General features: G+C 38.7%; 1 protein-coding gene across 2 annotated transcripts in view; it reads left to right on the plus strand.

The window, feature by feature from the left end:
• The window catches only part of CDC40 (cell division cycle 40), a 61,909-nt gene that overhangs the window by 780 nt on the left and 35,952 nt on the right, over positions 1-25,177 (plus strand). The window contains exons 2-3 of one of the 2 annotated variants that reach the window (XM_064289686.1): positions 270-744; positions 24,742-24,828. In XM_064289686.1, the coding sequence (XP_064145756.1) occupies positions 727-744; positions 24,742-24,828 (105 nt within the window). In that variant the 5' untranslated portion in view covers positions 270-726. The remainder of the gene's footprint in view (positions 1-269; positions 745-24,741; positions 24,829-25,177) is intronic. The other variant, XM_003404295.4, reaches the window with a different exon arrangement.

A 25,177-nucleotide genomic window follows, 5' to 3' on the forward strand; every position in this document is an offset into this window, starting at 1 on the left:
TAATTTTAACAGCACTTATATATGTGAGAGGACTATTTTGAAGGTTAAGTGAAACGATACAAATAAAGCTAATAGCACAGTGCTTGGTACCCAGTGAGAGTTCAGTAATTATTAGGTATTTTTTTTTATTATGTATGTTATTACATGTTAGAAAAGGACCTTGAATTTAAGAAACAGTGTGCATGATCCCAATGGAAGAAGTAATAGAGGGAGATGTTCGGTTATTAAGTTTATTCAACATATTTACTGAGCACGTTGTTATTTGCCAGGAACTGTATTAAGGACTGAAGACTCAGGTGAACAAGCCAGACATCCTTGCCATCATGATCCATACATTCTAGTGGGAGAGACACAATAAAAAATGAGCAAATGAAGTGGTTATAGATTGGACTCAGAAGAGAAACCATGCAGTACTATGGTAGAAAATAAGATAGGAATATGCCTTGAGATAGGTTGGTCAGGGAAGGTCTCTCTCAAAAGATTGGACCTGAAGAAAGACAAGAAGCCAGCTATGTACAAGCTAAGACAAGAGCTTCCAGGCAAAGGGGATGGCAAGCCTTGAGATGGCAAAGAGCTTGGCATGTATGAAGAACAGAAGAAAGACCCATGTGGTGGGAGTCTGGTGAAAACATCCATCAATGTGGACCCAGTAGAGCCTGATGGGGTGATCAGAAGCTCAAGATATAGAAAGGGAAGGCAGTGTGCAAAAATTCCTTTGTATTTAAGATGTTTCAAACCAATATAGTAAGTCTTTTACAGGGTTTTAGTAAGCCATTTATGAATTTTATTTTTTATTAATGAACATCTGGCATGAAAGAATGCTTAAAGCTCTTCTATCTAAAACAAAACAACACTCGCTAAACTCATACTCCTCCGGCAACCTCCTGAGGTGACATTCCTTCAACAGCTTAGCTTTTTGGAAGAGGGAGCTGCACTCCCTCTCTTCACTTCATCTCATTTTCTTTTCAATCAGAGTCTGGCCCTAGCCTCTCGGGAAACTACTGTCCTTGAGTAATCTAGAATCAGAAGCCTTGTAATTGTCAAATTCTGTCACCTGGCTGCATCAGGTGACTCTTAAATAATAGTTCATCATTCTTGTAAGTTTTTCTCCTTTTGGCTTCCATGGGGCCAACCTCAGTCTTCAGGGCCACTGACCCGTCTCCCCTTTCAATATTGGTGTTTTCCCAGGCTCCGTCCTTAGTTCCTTTTGCACTCCACCTACTGTTCCATGATTTCAGCCTCTGTCTCTATACTCTGATGACTTACAGATGAACGCTATGAAGTGGTTAACGTGGGTTGTGGTGGCATCAAGACTGCTAGGATTCAAATCCTGTCTCTAGCAATTACCAAATAGTAACCTTGCATAAGTTACATAAGCATTCCGTGCCTTAGATTTTGGCTGAATCTTACTAAACATCTCTCCCGGGATGGCTGTCAGGCGCCTCAGATTCAATGTGCTCAAATATTAACACATTTTCTTTTCATCAAAATCTACTCTTTTCCTGTTTTCCCTTTTTGACTACTGACCTTACAACCCACCCATGGGTCCAAACCAGGAACAGAGCCGTAATCCTTTTCTTCCTCAACCCCTGAAGCTCATCATTCAGCGGATTCTAACATTTCTGCTTCATTAATTTTCTACTCTCACTTCATATGATCTTCATTTCTCCCAGGAGTTATTTTTTACTTTTCTTTCTCTCAGCGCTACTTTTGAATCGTGGGACCTGGCCATTGTAACTCATTTGTTGATGTTTTGTACTGTTGAGTGGATTCCAACTCATGGCAATCCTATGTGACCTAAGCCGTAATCTTTACAGAAGCGGAGTGCCAGGTCTTTGCGCCCACGGAGCTGCTGAGTAGGTTCAAACCGCCAACTTTTTAGTCAGCATAATTCATTAGTATTTACCAAATCTCTTTTCTGATGCCACTCTTCAGTTTAGATTCTTATCATTCCCCTTCAGGTCAATTATAATAAACTCATAACTTGTCTTTCTATTTCCTCCTTCACATTCCTTGCTCCACAGTGCACCCAGAGTGATCTTCCTAAATTTCAGTTTCATCCCTCCCCAATAGCCACCATGTTTGCCTACTGGGTAAAATCAAGTTCCTTACGTAGCATATGAAACCTGCCATGCTTCATGCTGAACTCTTTACAAAGCCCCAAAAGCCTAATTTTCTTTTCTCCCACCCTCCTCAAGATTTTGCCCATGCTAGTCTCTCTGCCATATTTATGCCTATTCCCAAGAAAGGTGATCCCACCAAATGCAGAAATTGTTGAACAATATTATTAATATCACACGCAAGTAAAATTTTGCTGAAGAACATTCAAAAGCAGCTGCAGCGGTATATTGACAGGGAACTACCAGAAATTCAAGCCAAATTCAGAAGAGGATACAGAACCAGGGATGTCATTGCTGATGTGAGATGGATCCTGGCTGAAAGCAGAGAATACCAAAAGGATGTTACCTGTGTTTTATTGACTGTGCAAAGGCATTGCACTATGTGGATCATAAGTTATGCATAACACTGTGAAAAATGGGAATTCCAGAACCCTTAATCGTGCTCATGGGGAATCTGTACATAGATCAAAAGACAGTCATTCGAACAGAACAAGGGGATGCTGCGTGGTTTAAAGTCAGGAAAGGTGTGCATCAGGGTTGTAGCCTTTTACCGTACCTATTCAATCTGTATGCTGAGCAAATAATCCGAGAAGCTGGACTGTATGAAGAACGAGGCATCAGGATTGGAAGAAGACTCATTAACAATGTGTGTTATGCAGATGACACAACCTTGCTTGCTGAAAATAAAGAGAATTTGAAGCACTTACTGATGAAGATCAAAGACCACAGCCTTCAGTGTGGAGTACACCTCAACATAAAACAAAAATCCTCACAACTGGACCAATGAGCAACATCATGATAAATGGAGATAAGATTGAAGCTGTCAAGGATTTCATTTTCCTTGGATCCACAGTGAACACCCATGGAAGCAACAGTCAAGAAATCAAAAGACACATTGTATTGGGCAAATTTGCTGCAAAAGACATCTTTAAAGTGTTGAAAAGCAAAGATGTCACCTTGAAGACTAATGTGTGCCTGACCCAAGCCATGGTGTTTTCAGTGGCTTCCTGTGCATGTGAAGGCTGGACAATGAATAAGGAAGACTGAAGAAGGAGTAGAGGGTCAGTGAAAAAGAGGAAGACCCCCAGTGAAATGGATTGACACAATGGCTGCAGCAATGCGTTTAAGTATAACAACAATTGTGGGGTTGGTGCAGGACTGGGCAGTGTTTTGTTCTGTTGTACATAGGGTTGCAGTGAGTCAGAACTGACTCAATGGCACCTAACAACAGCAGTCTCTCTGACTGGAATTCCATTGCCTTATGTTTCCCCCTTCTGCACTCTATACTGCCCTTGGAGTCTCAGTGTTCATGTTTCCTTTTCTGTCTACCATAGTCCCTTTTTCATACCTCAGTTGTAGCACTTCCCACATCACTGTGATTTGTTAACTTTTTTTCTTTTGCTGCGCTGTGAGACCCTGGGGACCAGAGATTGGTGGGTATATTAATTTTCATGTCTCCACATACCCAAGGTTAAGGGAAATTTTTTTGGTGAAAGAATGAATAAAAGAATAAGTGAAAAAAAAAAAGATCTTGTAAAAACATGCACATTCTAAAATTAGAATTTTAGAATTGGGAGGGTCTCTAGAGCTCACTTAGTTCAATCACTTTTTGTTGTAAAGAAGAAAATTCAGAAGGACAGGTTGTGTAAGTTGCACAAGTTTCATTAGAAACAGAGCTGAAACTAGAACCCATTCCTTTTGAAATGCTTGGCAGTTTTATATTAACTCCCTAGGGGCCTGAGTTCTCTGGTGAGAAAATAAGGGGCATTGCTGATTTGTGAACCAACACACACACACAAACTTTTTAGCGTGATGATCGGAATGTAATGATAGGAAAATGACCAAGGGAGCAGATGTAAAGCCTGCAAATATGTTCATCTGTATTTGAATAATTGGTAGCTAATAGCCATCATTTCAGCAGAAAATACATTTATGCATTATTTTGATCCATTTCCCTGGACACTAATGAGGATGAGCACCTTTTCATGTATATATTAGTCACGTGGAAGGAGTCCTAGTGGCACAATGGTTAAGTGCTTGGCTGTTAACCAAAAGGTCAGAGGTTGGAGCCTACCAACCATTCCTCGGGAAGATGTGGCAATCTGCTTCCAGAAAGATTACAGCCTTGGATACCTTATGGGGCAGTTCTACTCTGTTCTGTAGCATCGCTATGAGTTGGAGTCAACTCGATGGCCGCAGGTTTGGTTTATTAGTTTTTTTTTTTTCTTTTAGAAGTGACTACTGGATTTTCTTTTTCCTTTTGGTTTGTAGATCTTTATATATTCTGAATACAATTCTTTGTCAATAGTGTGTGTTGCAAGAATCTTTTCCAGTTTGTGACTTGTCTTGTTACTCTCTTTTCAGTGTCTTGATAAACAGAAGCTGTTTATTTAGCCTAAACCAAAAAAAACCAAACCCAGTGCCGCCGAGTCGATTCCGACTCATAGCGACCCTATAGGACAGAGTAGAACTGCCCCATAGAGTTTCCAAGAAGGGCCTGGTGGATTTGAACTGCTGACCCTTTGGCTAGCAGCCATAGCACTTAACCACTATGCCACCAGGGTTTCCTTATTTAGTCTAGTTTTATCAAATTATTCCTTTATGGATTGTGTTTTCTGTTTCTTGCTTGAAAAACCCTTCCTTATCCCAAAATCATGAAAACATTCCCCCGTTTTATCTTCCAATTTGCTTTCCCATTTAAGTCATTAATCCACATGGAATTAATTTTTCTGTAAGCTGTGAACATTTCTTATAATATGACTTGACATCTAGTAGGGCAAGTTTCCTTCCCCTTTTTGTTGTCTTTCCAGAATGTCTTGGCTGTTCTTGGCCTCTGTAAGTCTGTATACGACTTTAGGATTAACATGTAAAATTCTGCTAAAACTCAGTCGAGATTTTGATTGGGATTGCGTTCAGTCTGTAAATCAGTTTTGAACTAACATGTCTGTTCATTCATTTAGGTAGGTTTTCAGTTTCTTCCAAAGTTTATAGTTTTCTCCATCAAAGTCTTATATAGTTTTTGTTGGGAGTATTTCTAGGTGCTTCTTATTTTTATGCTATTATAAATAGCATTATTTTTTCAGTTACTTAGTTTTGTAATTGATCTTACTACTTATCAGCTGCAAATATGAGTTTGTTTTCCTTTCAATCCTTATTTCTTTTATTTTTTTCTTGCTTTGCTGTACTTACTGAGATCTCCAGGCAGATAGCTAAAAACTAAAAAAGACAGAAACAGATATATCAGGCACTTTCTAACCAAAAGAAAACTGGCGTTGATTATTTAAGATAAATAAAATAGGCTTTGAAACAGAAAGCATTAGGTGAGAGTTAAGAAAAAAAGTCACTTCATAATGATAACAGATTCAGTTCACAGAGAGATACACAACAATCTTAAATTCATGTGTGCTTAGTAATGTAGGCTCAAAAAAAGTAAGCAGAAGTTGGCAGAACTACCAGGAGAAATTGGCAAATCTATAGTTACAGTGGGACATTTTTGTACACCTCTCTCAATGATTGATAGAACAAGCAAAAAAAAAAAAAAATCAATAGTGATATAGAAAATTTGAACAACAAAATTAGCAAACTATCTAAAGGACATATACTCAGCAGTGCAGAATATTGTTTTCAAGCACTGATGAAACAATTTTTTTTTTTTTTTAAACTGATCATGTATTAGGCCAGAGGTCGGTAGGCTTTTTTGGTAGAGGACCAAATAGTAAATATTTTTGGCTTTGCTGGCCACATATGGTCTCTATCACATATTCTGTTTTGTAGTTGTTAACAAAAATTTTGAATAAATTTGAATAATTGTAGCTAATAGCAAGCATTTTGGCAGAGAATAAATTTATGCAGTGTTTTTAATCCATTTCCTTGAACACTAATGAGGTTGAACATTTTTTTTTTTAAACAATGCTTTAAACTTGTAAGTACCATTCTAGCTTGCTGGTGCAAAATCAGGCTGTGGGCTAGATTTCCCTGACTTTTGGCTGTAGTTTACCAGCCTCTATACTAGATCATAAAATAAGTCTCAGCAAATTTTAAATCATAGTACCACATTCTCTGACCACAATGTATCTAAGGTAGAAGTCAGCAACAAAAAGATAACTATAAAATTCACATGTTTGAAAATTATGAAATTGTGCTTCTAAGTATGGGTCAAAGAAAAAATCATAATAGAAATTAGAAAATATTTTGAACTGAACAATAAGGAAAATAATAAGATACAGCCATAGCAATTAAAAAAAAAAAAGTATTGTCATAAATACATATAATAGAAAAGAAGAAAGCCAGAAAGTTAGTATGCTCAACATCCATTCTTTGGGATTGAGTTTATCTTTCCGTTTCTTTTCCTGTACTTATTTAGAAGTTATGCCCTTGGTTTCTGTTAAGTAGTTACCCCTAGAAAAAAAAGTCTGAATTAAACAATACCTTTGCCTCCTACTGAACAGAACCAGAACCTTAGAATAATTTGACTCACATTCCCTCTTACATCTCTGCTTTAGCTATTGTTGTCCTGTGTTTTATCTATCCATCCGTCTATTTTTTTTAACCTCACAAGGTGGTGAACGATGGTGGTTCTTACATCTCCTATGCAAGAATCTACCTGTAGTACATCCTTTACAGTGCCCTTTACTGAGGGTTAACTGGGGCCAAGTGCTTTCAGTTTTAGTTTGTCTTTAAAATGTTTTTATTTAACCCTCTTTCATAAAGGATGTTTTCAATGGTATGAAAATATTGGTATACTTATTTAAAAAAAAAAAAAAAAAAACAGAAACCCAAACCAGTTGCTGTCCATTATTTTCTCTCATTTATCATTCTACCATCTTCTGATTTTTATTGCTACTGATAAAAAATCAACTGTCAATGCAGCTGTTTGTTTGTTTTTTTAAGTGATTTATCCTGTTTTCTTTTGACTGCTTTTAAGACTGCCACCACCCCCTTTGTTATTTAGTTTTGTTAGGGTTGCTATAAGTCCAAATTGACTCCACAGCAGTGGGTTTTGTTGTTTTTGTTTTGTTTTTTTAATGGGGTATAAAACAAAAAATCTGCCATTGAGTCGATTCCAACTCATAGCGACCTTAATAGGACAGAGTAGAACTGCCCCATAGGGTTTCCAAGGAGTGCCTGGTGGATTCAAACTGCCGACCTTTTAATGCAATACTGTCTGGTTTTATACTTCAGCTATTATGTGATGAGCTCTTTTGGGTTGCAAGAGTTCTTTATAAGTGACTAAAGTTAGAAATGCCAAAGTTGACTTGGCTTTCTCTGATTTCAGTCAGTTACAGTGTTCCTTCCCTCCTGCGTATTCCCTTCTTTAATACAGAAAACTTGAGTAAAATGAAAATTATGCCTCTGATTTTTTTTTTAATTTCCCATTCAAAAATTTATATACATATTGTTTTGTGACATTGGTTGCAATCCCCACAATGCGACAGCACTTTCCCTCTTTCCGCCCCGGGTTCCCTGTGTCCGTTCGTTCAGTGTCTTCTGTCGCTTCCTGCCTTCTCGTCTTGCTTTTGGACAGGAGTTGCCCATATGGTCTTGTATATTTGATTGAACTAAGAAGCACGGTCCTTAAGAGTGTAATTTTTTGCTTTATAGGTCTGTCTAATCTTTGTCTGAAAAGTGGGCTTAGGGAATGGTTTCACTTCTGGTTTTTCTGCCTCTAATTTTTTTTTTTTTTAATTAACTTTTATTAAGCTTCAAGTGAACATTTACAAATCCAATCAGTCTGTCACATGTAAGTTTACATACATCTTACTCCCTTCTCCCACTTGCTCTCCCCCATTGAGTCAGCCCTTTCAGTCTCTCGTTTCGTGCCAATTTTGCCAGCTTCCCTCTCTCTCTATCCTCCCATCCCCCCTCCAGACAAAAGCTGCCAACACACTCTCAAGTGTCCACCTGATATAATTAGCTCACTCTTCATCAGCATCTCTCTCCCCACCGCTGACCAGTCCTTTTCATGTCTGATGAGTTGTCTTAGGGGATGGTTCCTGTCCTGTGCCAACAGAAGGTCTGGGGAGCATTGCTGCCAGGATTCCTCTAGTCTCAGTCAGACCATTAAGTATGGTCATTTTATGAGAATTTGGGGTCTGCATCCCACTGATCTCCTGCTCCCTCAGGAGTTCTCTGTTGTGCTCCCTGACAGGGCAGTCATCGATTGTGGCCAGGCACCAACTAGTTCTTCTGGTCTCAGGATGATGTAGGTCTCTGGTTCATGTGGCCCTTTCTGTCTCTTGGGTTCTTAGTTGTCGTGTGACCTTGGTGTTCTTCATTTTCCTTTGCTCCAGGTGGGTTGAGACCAATTGATGCATCTTAGATGGCCGCTTGTTAGCATTTAGGACCCCAGACGCCACATTTCAAAGTGGGATTCCTGCCTCTAATTTTGAGACATATTTTATAGCTGCTTCTTGAGTGATCTGTCTCATACCTGTATACATCAAATGGATTATAGTTTTCTTCTGCATCTGTTAAAGGCAAACTCAAAAGATATCTTATCTGAATTTCTATTCTTTTATCACCCACCTAAACTCTGGGTTTAAACTCCCACTTTAGGAAGTTTAAACATTTCTGGTTTCTGGAGGAAAAAAATCTATGCCATAAATTCATAAGTAGTTTATAATAGTGATTAATATTCACGATCTTGTTTACAGTTTACAAAATGTTTTCACATTTATATATTACTGAGAATTGTGAAAAGGATTGGAGAGTAAATACTAGTTTTTTTCTCAAATTACTTTGAATCAGTATAAGGATAAAAATGAATGTTACCTAATTTTACTCTCATGTCACTTTAAAACAACAAAAGATAAGCTGTTTAAACTTATTTGACTCATAGGATGCCTACTACTTACTGCATTTTAATTTTTATGGATAATTAGATATGAATAGAAATCCCCTTGTAATTCTGTGGTAATTCCAATTGCATGCCTAATTGGTATTGAACTCTCCATAGATATTAAAACAAGGCTGTGGTATTGTCCAAGTTTTTCTAATTAAGTGTAAAATGAACAACCCATCGTTTTCTGGAGGGTTGTTCAATTTGTTTGCCTATAATTTTAGCAGGAGCCAGAGACTGGAATCTATTTATGTTTTTTATTAGTTGCTACTGTCACATAAAGAGTAACTTTTTAAATTGTACTTTGCATTGAAAACGTGATATCTAATAGTACTCTGAAATAATTCACGTTTAGAACATTTTAAATACTCTTAATCAGGGAGATCTGGTAATCTATATTATTCTGACTCATAGCGACACTGTAAGACAAAGTAGAACTGGGGGCTTTCAAGGAGCAGCTGACAGATTGGAACTGCGGACCTTTTGGATAGCAGCTGTAGCTCTTAACCACTGCACCACCAGGGCTCCCTATTATAAAATGGTTCTAGCAACTATATAAAGTTCATTGGGGAGGAATGATTGCGATTGAGTCCTTTTGTTATTTTCAGCAGTGTTTATCGTTAAGGAGTTGAATGTTAAGACAAAAGCATTTAATTCAGTTTTTATGCAGTTGGCAGGTGAGATCCTAAGCGATTTGTGACCTTTTAACTTTATGGTACTGAGTCTTACTACTGATCCATAGACTATACTATCTGTAATCAGTAGAAGATTCTAGTGTGCGTTCTGAGGTGATAGATAACGTGATTTGGGGGAGCAGTACAGCATTTGAACTTCCTCCCTTAAGAGTCGTAATGTGGAGAATACCCTTCCCCACTCCCTGCCTTTATAAGCTGAAAAACCCAGATCCCTGTTCGCCCTGCTCCCAAGAAGCCAAGGCTCAGGAATATACTTGAACTCCACCAAACAGATGTACCCACCCAAGCGTTCTAATTTGAAGTTAATCTCCAAAGAAGCAAGGAAAAAGGAGAATAGTTGAAGTGACAGTAGTCATGGCAGCAACAGTGGCCCATATTTACAATAGCAGTCTGTTTTGGGGCCAGCACTTCAATAACAGCATCCGGTGGCATCTGTAGCAGTTCAGTGGCAATGTTGAACTGCTGTCCTAACTGGATTCTGTGATATGGTTGATTCTCACTTGTCACTCACTCACCCTTTATCTTCTGCTCCTTTCCCAAAGCTCATTCTCCAGCCTTCTGGCAATTCTATGAGAAACCCAAAAGGATTTAATACTCATTCTGCTTCATCAGCTTGTGAAGATTTCTGTGCTTGCAGCTAAGAACCCTGACTAGTTATTTTGCCAGATATTTTTTGTTTGTTTGTTGCTAGTTGGGTCCTGTTAACATTATTCATTGTGATTATTTTATGCTGTTCGTCTTCCCATTTATTCTTTTAGTACCTTGGGACAAGTGATGTAATCTTTCTAATACTTACCTTACAGAAGTATAATGAAGATGTAATGATGGAAATAAAACTCATGTGAAACGAATAATGTATTATGACTATTACTACAAAGAATTACCACATTTCTTAGGACTGTGGATGAAAAATGGTTTTCGTGAGGGAGAAGGAGGAAGGATACCAGAGGAAAAAAATGACAGTATCAGATAATAAAGAGGAATTAATAACATTAAAATAGGATATAGCATTGCTAAGGAAACAGCATAGAAGTGCTTGATTTTTTTTTTTATTGTGCTTTAAGTGAAAGTTTACAAATCAAATCAGTCTCTCATAGAAAAATTTGTATACACCTTGCTATGTACTCCTAGTTGCTCTTCCCCTAATGAGACAGCACACTCCTCTCCACTCTCTATTTTCATGTCCATTTGGCCAGCCTCTGGCCCTCTCATCTCCCCGCCAGACAGGAGCTGCCCACATAGTCTCATGTGTCTACTTGATCCCAGAAGCTCACTCCTCACCAGTATCATTTTCTAGCCCATAGCCCAGTCCAATCCCTGTCTGAAGAGTTGGCTTTGGGAATGGTTCCTGTCTTGGGCTAACAGAAGGTCTGGGAACCATGAACTCCGGAGTCCTTCTAGTCTCAGTCAGACATTAAGTCTGGTCTTTTTATGAGAACTTGAGGCCTGCATCCCACTGCTCTCCTGTTCCTTCAGGGGTTCTCTGTTGTGTTTCCTGTGTAGGCAGTCATCGGTTGTAGCCAGACACCATCTAGTTGTTCTGGTCACAGGCTTATGTAGTCTCTGGTTTATGTGGCCCTTTCTGTCTCCTGGACTCATAATTACCTTGTGTCTTTAGTGTTCTTCATTCTCCCTTGCTCCAGGTGGGTTGAGACCAATTGATGCATCTTAGATGGCCGTTTGCTAGCGTTTAAGACCTCAGATGCCACTCTCCAAACTGGGATGCAGAATGTTTTCTTAATAGATTTTATTATGCCAACTGACCTAGATGTCCCCCAAAACCATGGTCCCCAAACCCCTCCCCCTCCTACACTGGCCTTCAAAGCATTCAGTTTATTAAGGAAACGTCTTTGCTTTTGGCTTAGTCCAGTTGGGCTGACATCTCCTGTATTGTGTGTTATCTTTCCCTTCACTTAAGATAATTCTTGTTTACTATCTAATTAGTGAATACCCTTCTCCCACCCTCCCTCCTCACTCTTGTAACCATCAAGGAATATTGTCTTCTCTGTTTAAACTATTTCTCAAGTTCTTACAATAGTGGTCTCATATAATATTTATCTTTTTGCAACTAATTTCACTCAGCATAATGCCTTCCAGATTCCTCCATGTTACGAAATGTTTCACAGATTCATCATTGCTCTTTATTGATGCGTAGTATTCCATTGTGTGAATGTACCATACTATAATTTATTTATCCATTCATCTGCTGATGGGCATCTTGGTTGCTTCCATCTTTTCGCTATTGTAAACAGTGCTGCAGTGAACATGGGTGTGCATATATCTGTTCGTGTAAAGGCTCTTATTTCTCTAGGACATGTTCCAAGGAGTGGGATTGCTGGATCATATGGTAGTTCCATTTCTAGCTTTATAAGGACGCGCCAAATTGATTTCCAAAGTGATTGTACCATTTTACAATTCCACCAGCAGAGAATAAGTGTTCCAGTCTCTCCACAACCTCTCCAGTATTTATTATTTCGTGTTCTTTGGATTAATGCCAGCCTTGTTGGAGTGAGATGGAATCTCACTGTAGTTTTGATTTGCATGTTTCTAATGGCTGGGTTTGGGTTAATGGCTAATTGTCATGAGCATTTCCTCATGCATATGTTAGCTACCTGAATGTCTTCTTTAGTGAGGCACCTGTTTATGTCCTTTGCCCATTTTTTAATTGGTTTGTCTTTTTATAGTTGAGATTTTGCAGTATCATGTAGAGTTTAGAGATCAGACGCTGATCAGAAATATCATAGCTAAAAACTTTTTCCCAGTCTGTAGGTAATCTTTTTACTGTTTTGGCGAAGTCTTTGGATGAGTATAGGAGTTCAATTTTTAGGAGCCTCCAGTTACCTAGTTTCGCTTCTGCATTGTTAGTAATGTTTTGTATACTGTTTATGCTGTGTATGAAGGCTCCTAGCATTGACCCTATTTTTTCTTCCAAGATTTTTATCATTTTAGGTTTTATATTTAGGTCTTTGATCCATTTTGAGTTAGTTTTTGTGCATGGTGTGAGGTATGGGTCTTGTTTCATTTTTTGCAGATGGATATCCAGTTATACTGGCACCATTTATTAAAGAGAATGTCTGTTACCCATTTAACTCACCTTGGCCCTTTGTCAAATATCAGCTGCTCATATGTGGATGGATTTATGTCTGGATTCTCAATTCTGTTCCATTGGTCTACGTATCTGTTGTTATAGCAGTACCAGGCTGTTTTGACTACTGTGGTGGTATAATAGGTTCTAAAATGAAGTAAAGTGAGGCCTCCTACTTTGTTCTTCTTTTTCAGTAATGCTTTACTTATCAAGGGCCTCTTTCCCTTTCATATGAAGTTGGTGATTTGTTTCTCCATCGTACTAAAAAATGTCATTGAAATTTGGATCGGAATTGCATTGTATCCATGGATGGCTTTTGGTACAATAGACATTTTTACAATGTTAAGTCTTCCTATCCATGAGCAAAGTATGTTTTTCTACTTCGCATAGGTCTCTTTTGGTTTCTTGCAGTAGTGCTTGTACTTTTCTTCGTATAGGTATTTTACGTCCCTGGTAAGATTTGTTCTTAAGTATTTTATCTTCTTGGGGGCTACTGTAAATGGTATTGATTTGGTGATTTCCTCTTTGATGTTCTTTTTGTTGGTGTAGAGGAATCCAAGTGATTTTTGTGTATTTATCTTACATCCTGAGACTCTGCAGAACTCTTCTATTAGTTTTCCTTAGGGTTTTCTGTGTATAAGATTATGTCATCTGCCAATAGAGATACTTTTACTTCTTCCTTACCAATCTGGATGCCCTTTATTTCTTTATCTAGCCTAATTGCTCTGACTAGGACCTCCAGCACAATGTTGAGTAAGAGTGGTGATAAAAGGGCATCCTCGTCTGGTTACCGATCTCAAGGGGAATGCTTTCAGACTCTAATCAGCATGATGTTGACTGTTGGCTTTGTATAAATGCCCTTTATTATGTTGAGGAATTTTCCTTCTATTCCTATTTGACTGAGAGTTTTTGTCATGAATGGGTGTTGAACTTTGTCAAATGCCTTTTCTGCATCAATTGATAAGGTCTGTGGTTCTTGTCTTTTGTTGATATAGTGAATTACATTAATTGCTTTTCTAATGTTGAACCACCCCTGCATTCCTGGTATGAATCCCATGTGGTCATGGTGAATTTTTTTTTTTTTTTACATGCTGTTGAATTCTGTTGGCTAGAATTTTGTTGAGGATTTTTGCATCTAAATTCATGAGGGATATAGGTCTGTACTTTTCTTTTTTTGTGGTGTCTTTACCTGGTTTTGGTATCAGGGGTATGCTGGCTTCATAGAATGAGTTTGGCAGTATTCCGTCCTTTTCTATGCTCTGAGATACCTTTAATAATAGTGGTGTTAACTCTTTTCTGAAAGTTTGGTAGAACCTGCAATGAACCTGTTGGGGCAGGGTTTTTTTGGTTTTTTTTTTTTACCTTTTCAATCTCTTCTTTTGTTACGGGTTTATTTAGTTGTTCTACCTTTGTTTGTGTTGGTTTAGGTAGGTAGTGTTTCTAGAAATTCATCCATTTCCTCTAGGCTTTCAAATTTGTTAGAACACAATTTTTTATAGTAATCTGATATGATTCTTTTCAGTCAGGTCTGTTGTAATACCGCCCATCTCATTTTCTATTCAGATTATTTGCTTCCTCTCCTGTTTTTGTCAGTTTGGCCAATGGTTTGCCAATTTTGTTAATTTTGTCAAAGAACCAGCTTTTGGTCTTGTTAATTCTTTTAATTGTTTTTCTATTTTCTATTTCATTTAGTTCTGCTCTGATTTTTATTGTTTGTTTTCTTTCTGGTGCCTGAGGGTTTCTTTTCTTGCTCTTTTTCTATTTGTTCAAGTTGTAGGGATAATTCTTTGATTTTGACCCTTTTTTCTTTTTGTATGTGTGCATTTATTGATATAAATTGCCCTCTGAGTACTGCTTTTGCTGTGTCCCAAGTGTTCTGATAGGAAGTGTTTTCGTTCTCCTTGGATTCTCTGAATTTCTTTATTCCATCCTTAATGTCTTCTATGACCCAGTCTTTTTTGAGCAGGGTGTTGTTCAGTTTCCAAGTGTTTGATTTCTTTTCCCTGCTTTTCCTGTTACTGATTTCTACTTTTATGGCCTTCTGGTCAGAGAAGATGCTTTGTAATATTTGAATGTTTTGGATTCTGCTAAGGCTTGCTTTATGACCTAATATGTGGTCTATTATAGAAAATGTTCCATGTGCACTAGAAAAGAAAGTATATTTGGCTGCAGTTTGGTGGGGTGCTCTATATATGTCTGTGAGGTCAAGTTGGTTGATCATGGCATTTAGATCTTCCATGTCTCTATTGAGCTTCTTTCTGGATGTTCTGTCCTTCACCAAAAGTGGTTTCTTAAAGTCTCCTACTGTAATTCTGGAGCTGTCTCTCTTGCTTTTCAATGCTGTTAGAGTTTGTTTTATGTACCTTGGAGCCCTGTTATTCAGTGCATAAATATTTGAAATGGTTATATTCTCCTGGTATAACCAAACCAAAAAACCAAACCCAATGCCGTCGAGTCGATTCCGACTGATAGCGACCTCCTGGTATATCGTCTGTTTAATCATTATGTAATACCCTTCCTTATCCTTTGTGGTGGATTTAACTTTAAAGTCTATTTTGTCAGAAATTAATATTGCCACTCCTGCCCTTTTTTGATTGTTGTTTGCTTGATGTATTTTTTTCTGTCCTTTGAGTTTTAGTTTGTGTCTTTAAGTCTAAGGCGTGTCTCTTGTAGGCAACATATAGACAGATCGTGTTTTTTTATCCATTCTGCCACCCTCTGTGCTCTATTGGTAGATTCAGTCCATTTACATTCAACATAATTATGGATAGGTATGAGTGTCATTTTAATGTCTTTTTTGTGTGTTGTTTACAGTTTCTTTTTCCCACTTAATTTTTTGTGCTGAGTAGTTTATATATTGTCTTTTCCTTTTATTCGTTGTAGTTGATTTTGGTTTCTGCTTAGTCCCTTTTTTTCTTGTATTTTATTTTGATGAGTAGAACTGTTAGTCTCCTTTGTGGTTTTATCTTAATATTTACACCTATTTTTCTAAGTTTAAGCCTAACTTTTATTTCTTTATATCACCTTGTCTTTCCATATGAAAGATCTGTGAATACATTTCTTAGTCCCTCTTTATTGCTTTAATGTTGTCTTTTTTTGCATAATGACATCACTGTTTCCCTGTTCCCTGTTTTGAGGTTTTTTTTATCTTGATTTATTTTTGTGGTTTCCCAAATCGGGTTGACATCTGGTTGCTCTGTCTTGTGTTCTAGTCTTTGGTTGAAAGCTGATATTATTGATTTTCTAACCAGAGAACTCCCTTTAGTGTTTATTATAGTTTTGGTTTGGCTTTTATGAATTCCCTAAACTTCTGTTTATCTGGAAATGTCCTAATTTCACCTTCCTATTTGAGAAACAGTTTTACTCGATATATGATTCTTGGTTGGCAGTTTTTTTCCTTCATTGCTTTATATAAGTCATCCCATTGCCTTCTTCCCCTCATGGTTTCTGCCGAGTATCCGAGCTTATTCTTATTGACTCTCCTTTGTAGGTGACTTTTCGCTTATCCCTAGCTGCTCTTAAAATTCTCTCTTTATCTTTGGTTTTGGCAAGTTTGATTATATCTTGTTGACTTTCTTTAAAGATCTACCTCACGTGGAGTTCGATGAGTATCTTGAATAGATATCTTCTCAGCTTTCATGATATCAGGGAAGTTTTCTGCCAACAAATCTTCAGCAATTCTTTCTGTATTTTCTGTTATCCCTCCCTGTTCTGGTACTCCAGTCACTCGTAGGTTATTTCTCTTGATAAAGTCCCGCATGATCTTAGGGTTTTTTCATTTTTTTTTAATTCTTTTATCTGATTTTTCTTCAAATGTATTGGTGCCAGGTGTTTTATCTTCAGTCTCACTAATTCTGGCATCCACTTCCACAGTTCTGTTCCTCTGACTTCCTACTGAGTTGTCTAATTCTGTAATTTTACTGTTAATCTTCTGAATTTCTGATAGCTGTCTCTCTATGGATTCTTGCAGCTTATTACATTTTTTATGTTCTTGACTAACCTTTTTCATTTCTTTAACTGCTTTATCTGTGTGTTCCTTGGCTTGTTCTGCATGTTGCCTGATCTCTTTTCTGATCCTGTTCCTAACGTCTTGAAGAGTTCTGTATATTAATCTTGTATTCTGCATCCAGTAATTCCAGGAAAGCACCTTCATCCAGAAGATCCCTTGAGTCTTTATTTTGAGAGCTTGTTGAAGCTATCATGGTCTGCTTCTTTATGTGATTTGATATTGACTGTTGTCTCCAAGCTATCTATAAGTTACTGTATTAATTTATTTTATGTTTGCTTACCTTATCCTAGCTTCTTGCTTTGCTTTGTTTTGTTTTGGTATGCCCAGATAGGTTGCTTGAGTGAGCTAGCTTGATTATTTTCACCTCTGAAGCCCTAACGTCCTGACACCAGATGGCTAGAGTTGTTATCAGGTATATGAGCCTAGTTGTCCATTCACTTTTCTTGTATGTGTTCAGCTCAGGTGTCCAGGTAGCTGATCATCAAGTGTGTGGTACAGGCTCTGTCCTACAGTCTTAGAGGGGCAGGTGTGATTGGTGTAGGTACAGGTACCTAGTTACAGCAGGGGGTCATGCTCTGAACAAGGCAGGGGGTGACAACCATCCCCCAAGAGTCTTTGAGGAAAGCGCATCTCTGTTCCCTAGAGTGCACAGGTGGCTGAGTTCTGCAGACGGACCATGGGTACCCAGTGCTTTTGATTGTAAGGACTGGGAGGTAGCAGTCATCCTTGGACCCCTGTCATGGGTGCCTGGGTGACGTGAGTGGAACCACCAGTCCTTAGGCCCCTGATGTGGGTAGGTGAAGATGCTGTTTAATAGGCAAAGCAGTGTCAAACATCAAACACCCACCTCTCTACCACACAGCTGAAACAGTTGCAGTTTACCAACAAGGGTCTATTTTCCTCAAATAGGCCCACACAGGCCCATGCAGGGGGGAAAGGTATTCAAAGTCCACAGACCGTTTATGCCTGGACAGGAGCCACTTCTGTCCTGAGCTCCCCAGGTTAGTGGAGGTGGTAGATTATCTTTTTCCCCAATTGTGAACTTATTCCTTCTCCAAGGCCAGGAGAATGGCTCAGGGCGCCAGCAGGGCCTATCTCAGGCCTAGAGAAATTGACAGCCACTGAAGCCGGCTTGGGGCCTGGGGGCGCGGTAAAATATACGCAAGTACTTAGCTTTTGCTGAGAGTGCTGTTCCTCTCTGGTTCCGGAGGCGTGAGTAGGGTGTGCGGCTGGCTGCTTCTCCCTGAGGAAACTGTGGCCAAACGCTACCACCAGCCCGCCACAGCCGCTCCTGGGAATGGTGCCTGAGGCTTCCTGGTAATTCAGGTGTGGCAACTCTTCTCCATTTCTGAACCATCTCTCCCTCCCCCCGCCACTCAGTCTGTTTTGTAACTTTGCGTTTGATGTTCAGGGCTTCTGGCTTGTCGTAAATATAATCGTCTCGCTCATTCTTCCAGGTCTTTGTTGTAAGAGGGATCTCCGGAAGCATCTAACTACTCTGCATATCTGCCCTGCCTCTCTGCTTGATATTTAAAAAAAAATTATCAATTAGTCTAATATGGTTAAAGTGGGGGGTGTATTAAATGAGATAGATATTATAATAGACCAGGCAAGATATGATGAAGCCTAAAGCTAGGGCAGTGGAAGTGGAGATGTAGATAGAAAAGGGAGAGTGGGAGTGGGGTTACTGGAGAAATAATTTCACAGGCAGAATAAGTAAGACTTGGTGTCTAATTTGGTAGTGAATATGGTGTCAGGAGAAATGATATGTTCTGTTTTAGACATAGCATAGTGTGTAAAGCTGTGTAACATCCATATAATTACGTTCATGAGGCAGTTGGATATATGGATACAGAGGCCAGGAGTGTGGTCAAGGCTGCAGATAAAAATGCTGAGTGTAACTGAAGTCGTGAGAAGGATGAGATGAGGAGTGATAAATAAATCAACAATTTTGAAACTAGAAATGAGAGTTTAAGGGAGTCATACCTGATGGTCTCTATATCTTTGAGAAGTAGAGAAACTTAAGTTGCCTGCTAGTGGTGAAAGGGCTGTGGTAAGGTGTGTTATTGTTGTTAGATGCCATTGAGTTGATTTTCATCTCATAGTGACCCCATGTGACCCAGTAGAACTGCCCCATAGGGTTTTCTGTAATCTTTATAGGAGCAGATAGCCAGGTCTTTCTCATGCAGAGCCGCTGGGTGGGTTCAAATGGCCAACCTTTTGGTTAGCAGCTGAGCACTTAACCATTGTGCCACCAAGGCTCCTTAAGGTGTGTTGAGAGTGGTAGAATTTTAGAACAATAATTATGTGTATCTGGTATTGTTTTTCTTGTCAGTTTTCTAGTCTTTAGTCATTAGCTGGTCTAACTACCATTACCTTCACTTGTCAATGGCATTGCTTCTCCAGCATCACTGCCATCAACTTCAAGAAATTGCACACGTTTTGCAAAACTTGACAGTACTGCTTTGCATTGTGTTGACAGATGAAACCTACCATCAGCAAGAAGCAAAAGAATAAAGAAGGTGCTAAGATGAAAGAAATAGTTCTAGGGGCTGAGCACATACCTATGCATACAAAATCCTTCTTGTGTAACTTACATTTTAGTGGAGGGAGGTGGATCAATAAACAAATAAATATTTCAGTGTTGTTATGTATAATGGAGAAAAATAAAGCAAGGTAAGGGAGAAGTAAAATACCTGAGTAGAGACTTGAAAGAAGAGAGAGAACAACCATATGAATATCCAGGGAAAGGATATTACAAGATGAGGAAACAGTAGGTGCAGGGGCCCTGAGGTAGAATTGTCCTTTGATATATTCCAGGAATAGCAAGTCAACCAGTGAGGCTGGAGTGAAGTGATCATAGGCCGAGTGCTAGACGAATATAGAGGTTGGGATGGGGGCGGATCATGGAGAGTAAATTCTCAACCAGTTAGACCCAACTCCCATTTTATAGCAATTTTGAAATGCCAGTTTTACTGCAATGTAATTAATAGATCATATGTAACCTCCTTAAACATATAATTTCAAAATACAACTTTAATGCCTTAAAGGAAAGGTACTGTCATGGATTGAATTGTGTACCCCCAAAATATCTGTCAACTTGGCTAGGTCACAAAGTCTACCATTTTGTCATCTGACGTGATTTCCTTATGTGTTGTAAATCCTATCATTATGCTGTAATAAGATGGATTAGTGGCAGTTATACTGATGAGATCTACAAAATTAGACAGTATCTTAAGCCAATCACTTTTGAGATATAAAAGAGAGAAGCCAGCAGAGAGATGTGGGGACTCATACTACCAAGAAAGCAGTGCCAGGAGCAGAGCGCATCCTTCGGACTTCAGGTTTCTATGCTGAGGTGCCCCCAGACCAAAGGAAGACTGATGACAAGGACCTTCTTCCAGAGCCAATAGAGAGAGAAAGTCTTCCCCTGGAGTTGGCGCCCTGAATTTGTACTTCTAGCTTACTAGACTGTGAGAGAATAAACTTCCCTTTGTTAAAGCCATCCACTGATGGTATTTCTGTTATAGCAGCACTAGGTAACTAAGACAGGTATTTATAACCAAAGAATGTGTTTCGAATATATAAATGCTCAGGCAGAACAATATAGGAAGACAAAACTGCTGTGTAAAACATCTGTAGGGAACCATGTCTACCTCCTGAGAACAACGGGTAAGAGCCTTGTACACCTTTGCTAGGCTTTTACTCTGAGCAGGGCAGCCATTGGAGGATTTAGAGCAAAGGAGTAACATAATCTTACTAATATTTTTAAAGAATCACACTGGCTGCTGTGTGCAGTGAAGCTGTGAGTGTGTAAGGGCAGAAGCTAGGGGGACCAGTTAAAAAGCTATTGCAGTAATCCAGGTATGAGATGATAACTTGGATGGAGGTGGTAGTGAAAGAGCAGGCAAGAAGTGGTTGAATTCTGGATATAAAAGGTAGAGCTGATAGAATTTGCTGATGGATTGGATAGAGTGTAAAACAAAGAGGAGTCAGGGATAACTCTAAGGATTTTGGCCTGAGCAACTTTAAGGATGGAATTGCGAATGACAGGAAGGAGTCTCTGTGGAAGAAGTGATCAGGAGCTCTCTTTTGGACATACATTTGAGTTGTTAGATGTCCTGGGGGAAGATAACAAGTTGGCAGTTGAATATTCTCGAGTTCAGGGGAAATGCAGGCTGAGAATATCAGTTTGGAAATTCGTATTTGTAACTGTTGGGGTTATACAAAAATAGACTGCCAGTGATTCTCAAGTGGTTAAGATGAGATTTTTATGTTCATTAAACTAGGGAATGAGTTTAAGAAGATTGAAGATTGACATAGTTTATAGGACTTTAGACTTTGAAGATTTGGGCCCTGCCACTTCCTTTTGTTTCCTCTGCAGCCCCTAACCAAGTGCCATCTGGGTACATATCTAACAAGATTTGCTGACTAAGAGGGAGTGAATTTTCTGAATTAGGAACCAGAGGATCAGACCTTTTGAGTTAATATAAAAAAAAAAAAGAAGACTGGAATCTGTTAAATTAAGACGTTGAGTATGTTAACTAATTTAGACATTTTTAATTTGTTCAGATGGGCAAAAGTCAGTATTTTGAGACAAAAAAAAACCTATTAGATGTTTTAATCTCTGAAGCTACATATATTACCAGAAGGTTGGCAGTTTGAATCTACCCAGAGGTACCTCGGAAGAAAGGCCTGGCAACTGCTTCCAAAAGGTCACAGCCTTTGTCATGGATTGAATTATGACCCCCAAAAATGTGCATATCAACTTGATTAGGCCATGATTCCCAGTATTGTGCGGTTGTACTCTATTTTGTGATTGTAATTTTATGTTGAGAGGATTAGGGTGGGATTGTAACACTACTACACTTAATCAGGTCACCTCTTCGATCCAAGGTAAAAGGAGTTTCCCTGGGGTGTGGCCTGCACCACCTTTGATCTCTCAAGAGATAAAAGGAAAGGAAAGCAAGCAGAGAGTTGGGGGCCTGATACCACCAAGAAAGCAGCACTAGGAGCAGAGTGCGTCCTTCGGACCCCGGGTCCCTGCACCTAAGAATTTCTTCCACCGGGGAAGATTAAGGACAAGGACCTTTCTCCAGAACCGACAAAGAAAGAAAGCCTTCCTCTGGAGCTGACACCCTGAATTTGGACTTGTAACCTACTAGACTGTGAGAGAATAAATTTCTCTTAGTTAAAGCCATCCGCTTGTGGTATTTCTGTTACAGCAGTACTAGATAACCAAGACAGCCTTGAAACCCCTATGGAGTGCAGTTCTACTTTCCAACACATGGGTCGCCATGAGTCGAAATTAACTCCACAGTAAATGGTTTGGTTCGGTTTTATTAATCTTTGATTGTTAGACTTATTAATCATATGGTAAAAAAGTACAAGTAGAATAATCATAAAATTTGTGTTAAAAATGATTGGTGTGACTTTAATTTTAAATTGTGCTTTAGGTGAAAGTTTACAGTGCAAATTAGTTTCTCATAAAAAAGTTTATATACAAATTAGTTCATAACGTTGGTTGCAATCTCTATGATGTGTTACCACTCTCCCCCTTTGCCTTTACACCTCGGGTTCTCCATGTCCATTTGTCCAGTGTTCCTGTCCCTTCCTTCTCATCTTTACTTTGGGGCAGGGTTGCCCATTTGGCCTTGTATACTTGATTGGAAGGAGCACATTCCTCACATGTGTTATAGTTTGTTCTATAGGCCTGTCTAATCTTTGGTTGAAAGGTGGCCTTTGGGAATAGCTTCAGATCTGAGTTAGCAGGGTGTCCAGGGGCCATAGTCTCAGGTTCCTTCAGTCTCTGTCAGACCAGTGAGTCTGGTCTTTTTTGTGTGAATTTTAACTTTGTTCTACATTTTTCTTGCTCTCTGTCTAGGACCCTCTATTGTGTCCCTGTCAGAGCTGTCAGTGGTGGTAGCCAGGCGCCATCTAATTCCTCTGGGCTCAAGCTGATGGAGGCTGTGGTTTATGTGGTCCTTTTGTCCTTTGGGCTAATATTTTCCTTGTGTCTTTGGTTTTCTTCATTCTCCTTTGCCCCCAACAGGATGGAACCAATAGATGTATCTTAGATAGCCGCTTTCAAGCTTTTAAGACCCCAGACACTACTCACCAAAGTAGGATAGAGAACATTTTCTTTATGAACTACGCTATGCCAATTGACCTAGATGTCTCCGGAGACCATGGTCCCCAGTCCCAGTAACTCTGTCTGTCAAGGTGTTTGGATGTGTTTAGGAGGCTTCTTTGCCTTTGCCTTGGTCAGGTTATGCTGACCTCCCCTGTATTGTGCCTTGTCTTTCCCTTCACCAAAGTTGATACTTGTCTACTATCTAGTTAGTGATTTCCCCTTCCCACCCTCACCTCCTTCATAACTATCAACGTGTGTTTTTTCTGTGTGTAAACCTTTTCTTGAATTTTTGTAATAGCGTTCTAATACAATATTTGTCTCTTCGTGATTGACTTACATCACTCAGCGTAATACCCTCCAGATTCATCTATTTCATGAGATGTTTCCCAAATTCATCATTGTTCTTAATCATTATGTGTGTACCATAATTTGTTTATCCATTCTTCTGTTGATGGGCACTTAGGTTGTTTCCATCTTTTTCTGTTGTGGATAACGCTGCAGTGAACATGAGTGGACATATGTCTATTCATGTGGCAGCTCTTATTTCTCTGGCATATATTTCTAGGAATGGGATTGCTGGGTCCTATGATATTTCTATTTCTAGCTTTTTGAGGTACCATAATGTTTTGCATAGCAGTTTTTCCATTTTGCATTCCCACCAGCAGTGCATAAGAGTTCTAGTCTCCCTGCAACCTCTCCAGCATTTATTATTTTCTGTTTTTTTTAATTATTGCCAATATTGCCGGGGTGGGATGGTATCTCATTGGAGTTTTGATCTGCATTTCTCTCGTGGCTAATGATCACGAGCATTTCCTCACATGTCTGTTAGCCACCTGAATATCTTCAAAGTGTCTGTTCATATTCTTGGCCCATTTTTTAATTGGATTATTTGTCTTTTTGTTGTTGAGGTGTTGAAGTATTTTGTAGACTTTGGAGATTAGACCTTTGTCGGGTATGTCATAGCCAAAAATTTTTTCCCAGTCTGTAGGTTCTCCTTTTCTTCTTTTGGTGAAGTCTTTTGATGAGCATAAGTGTTTAGTTTTTAGGAGCTCCCAGTTAACAAGTTTATCTTGTATTTGCGTATTGTTAGTTATGATTTATATTTAAGCCATGTATTAGGGCCTCCAGTGTTGTCCCTATTTTTTCTTCTATGATCATTTTCGTTTTAGATTTTATACTTTGGTCTTGTTCCATTTTGAGTTAGTTTTCGTGGATGGTGTGAGGTATGGGTCCTGTTTCATTTTTTCACAGATGGACATCAAGTTATGCCAGCACCACTTGGTAAAGAGACTGTCTTTTCCCCCATTTAATGGACAAAGGCTCTTTGTAGAGCTGCCTGTAGGTGAATGGATTTACATCTGGGTTCTCAATCCTGTTGCATTGGTCTGTGTGTTTGTTATTGTATCCCTAACAGGCTGTTTTGATGACTGTGGCCATATAGTAGATTCTAAGATCAGGTAGCGTGAGGCCTCTTACTTTGTTCCTCTTCAATAATGCTTTACTTATCCAGGGCCCCTTTCCATTCTTATAAAGTTGGTGATTAGTTTCTCCATCTTGTTAAAGAATGCTGTTGGAATTTGAATACAGTTGCATTGTATCTGTAGATCACTTTGGGTAGTATTGACATTTTCACAGTGTCGAGTCTTCTTATCCATGAGCATAGTATGTTTTTCCATTTATGTAACTCTCTTTTGTTTTCTTGCAGTAGTGTTTTGTAGTTTTTTTTGTATAGGTCTTTTACATCTCTGGTTAGATTTATTCCTAAGTATTTTATCCTTTTGGAGATTGGTGTGACTTTAATGTGGCTTCAATAATAATATTTCATTGTCATATCTTTAATGTTCATTTGGTTTTCTTTTAGGAAGATTTGGAGACTGGAGTTCACCTTGACCCTGCTGTCAAAGAAGTTCAGTATAATCCTACCTATGAGACCATGTTTGCTCCTGAGGTAAGAAAACTTTATATTTAAGGCTCTTGCCTTTTGCTAAAGTATTTAAATTATACATAGGTAAGTAGTTAGTGAAATTTTTTAAAGTTTTACTACAGAAGTATATTATTTAAACTTTTAGAAAATACATCCTTCTGTTTTCCAGAAGTTTAAATAATAAGCTTTTGTGAAAATGCTTTTAAAAATCTACCAGCAATTTTTTTTTACCTAAATACAAATACTTGATAATATAGAATGAAGAATACTTAAAATATCTGATTCTTCAGTGTGAACTTAGTTCTAACACCTTCCTCTCAGCATGATTAGGGAGTATTATGAATTAACTGTAGGGGGGGGGAAATTTACTTAT

The sequence above is a fragment of the Loxodonta africana genome, chromosome 1 (genome assembly GCF_030014295.1).
Source record: "Loxodonta africana isolate mLoxAfr1 chromosome 1, mLoxAfr1.hap2, whole genome shotgun sequence".
In the NCBI taxonomy this organism is placed as follows: Eukaryota; Metazoa; Chordata; class Mammalia; order Proboscidea; family Elephantidae; genus Loxodonta; species Loxodonta africana.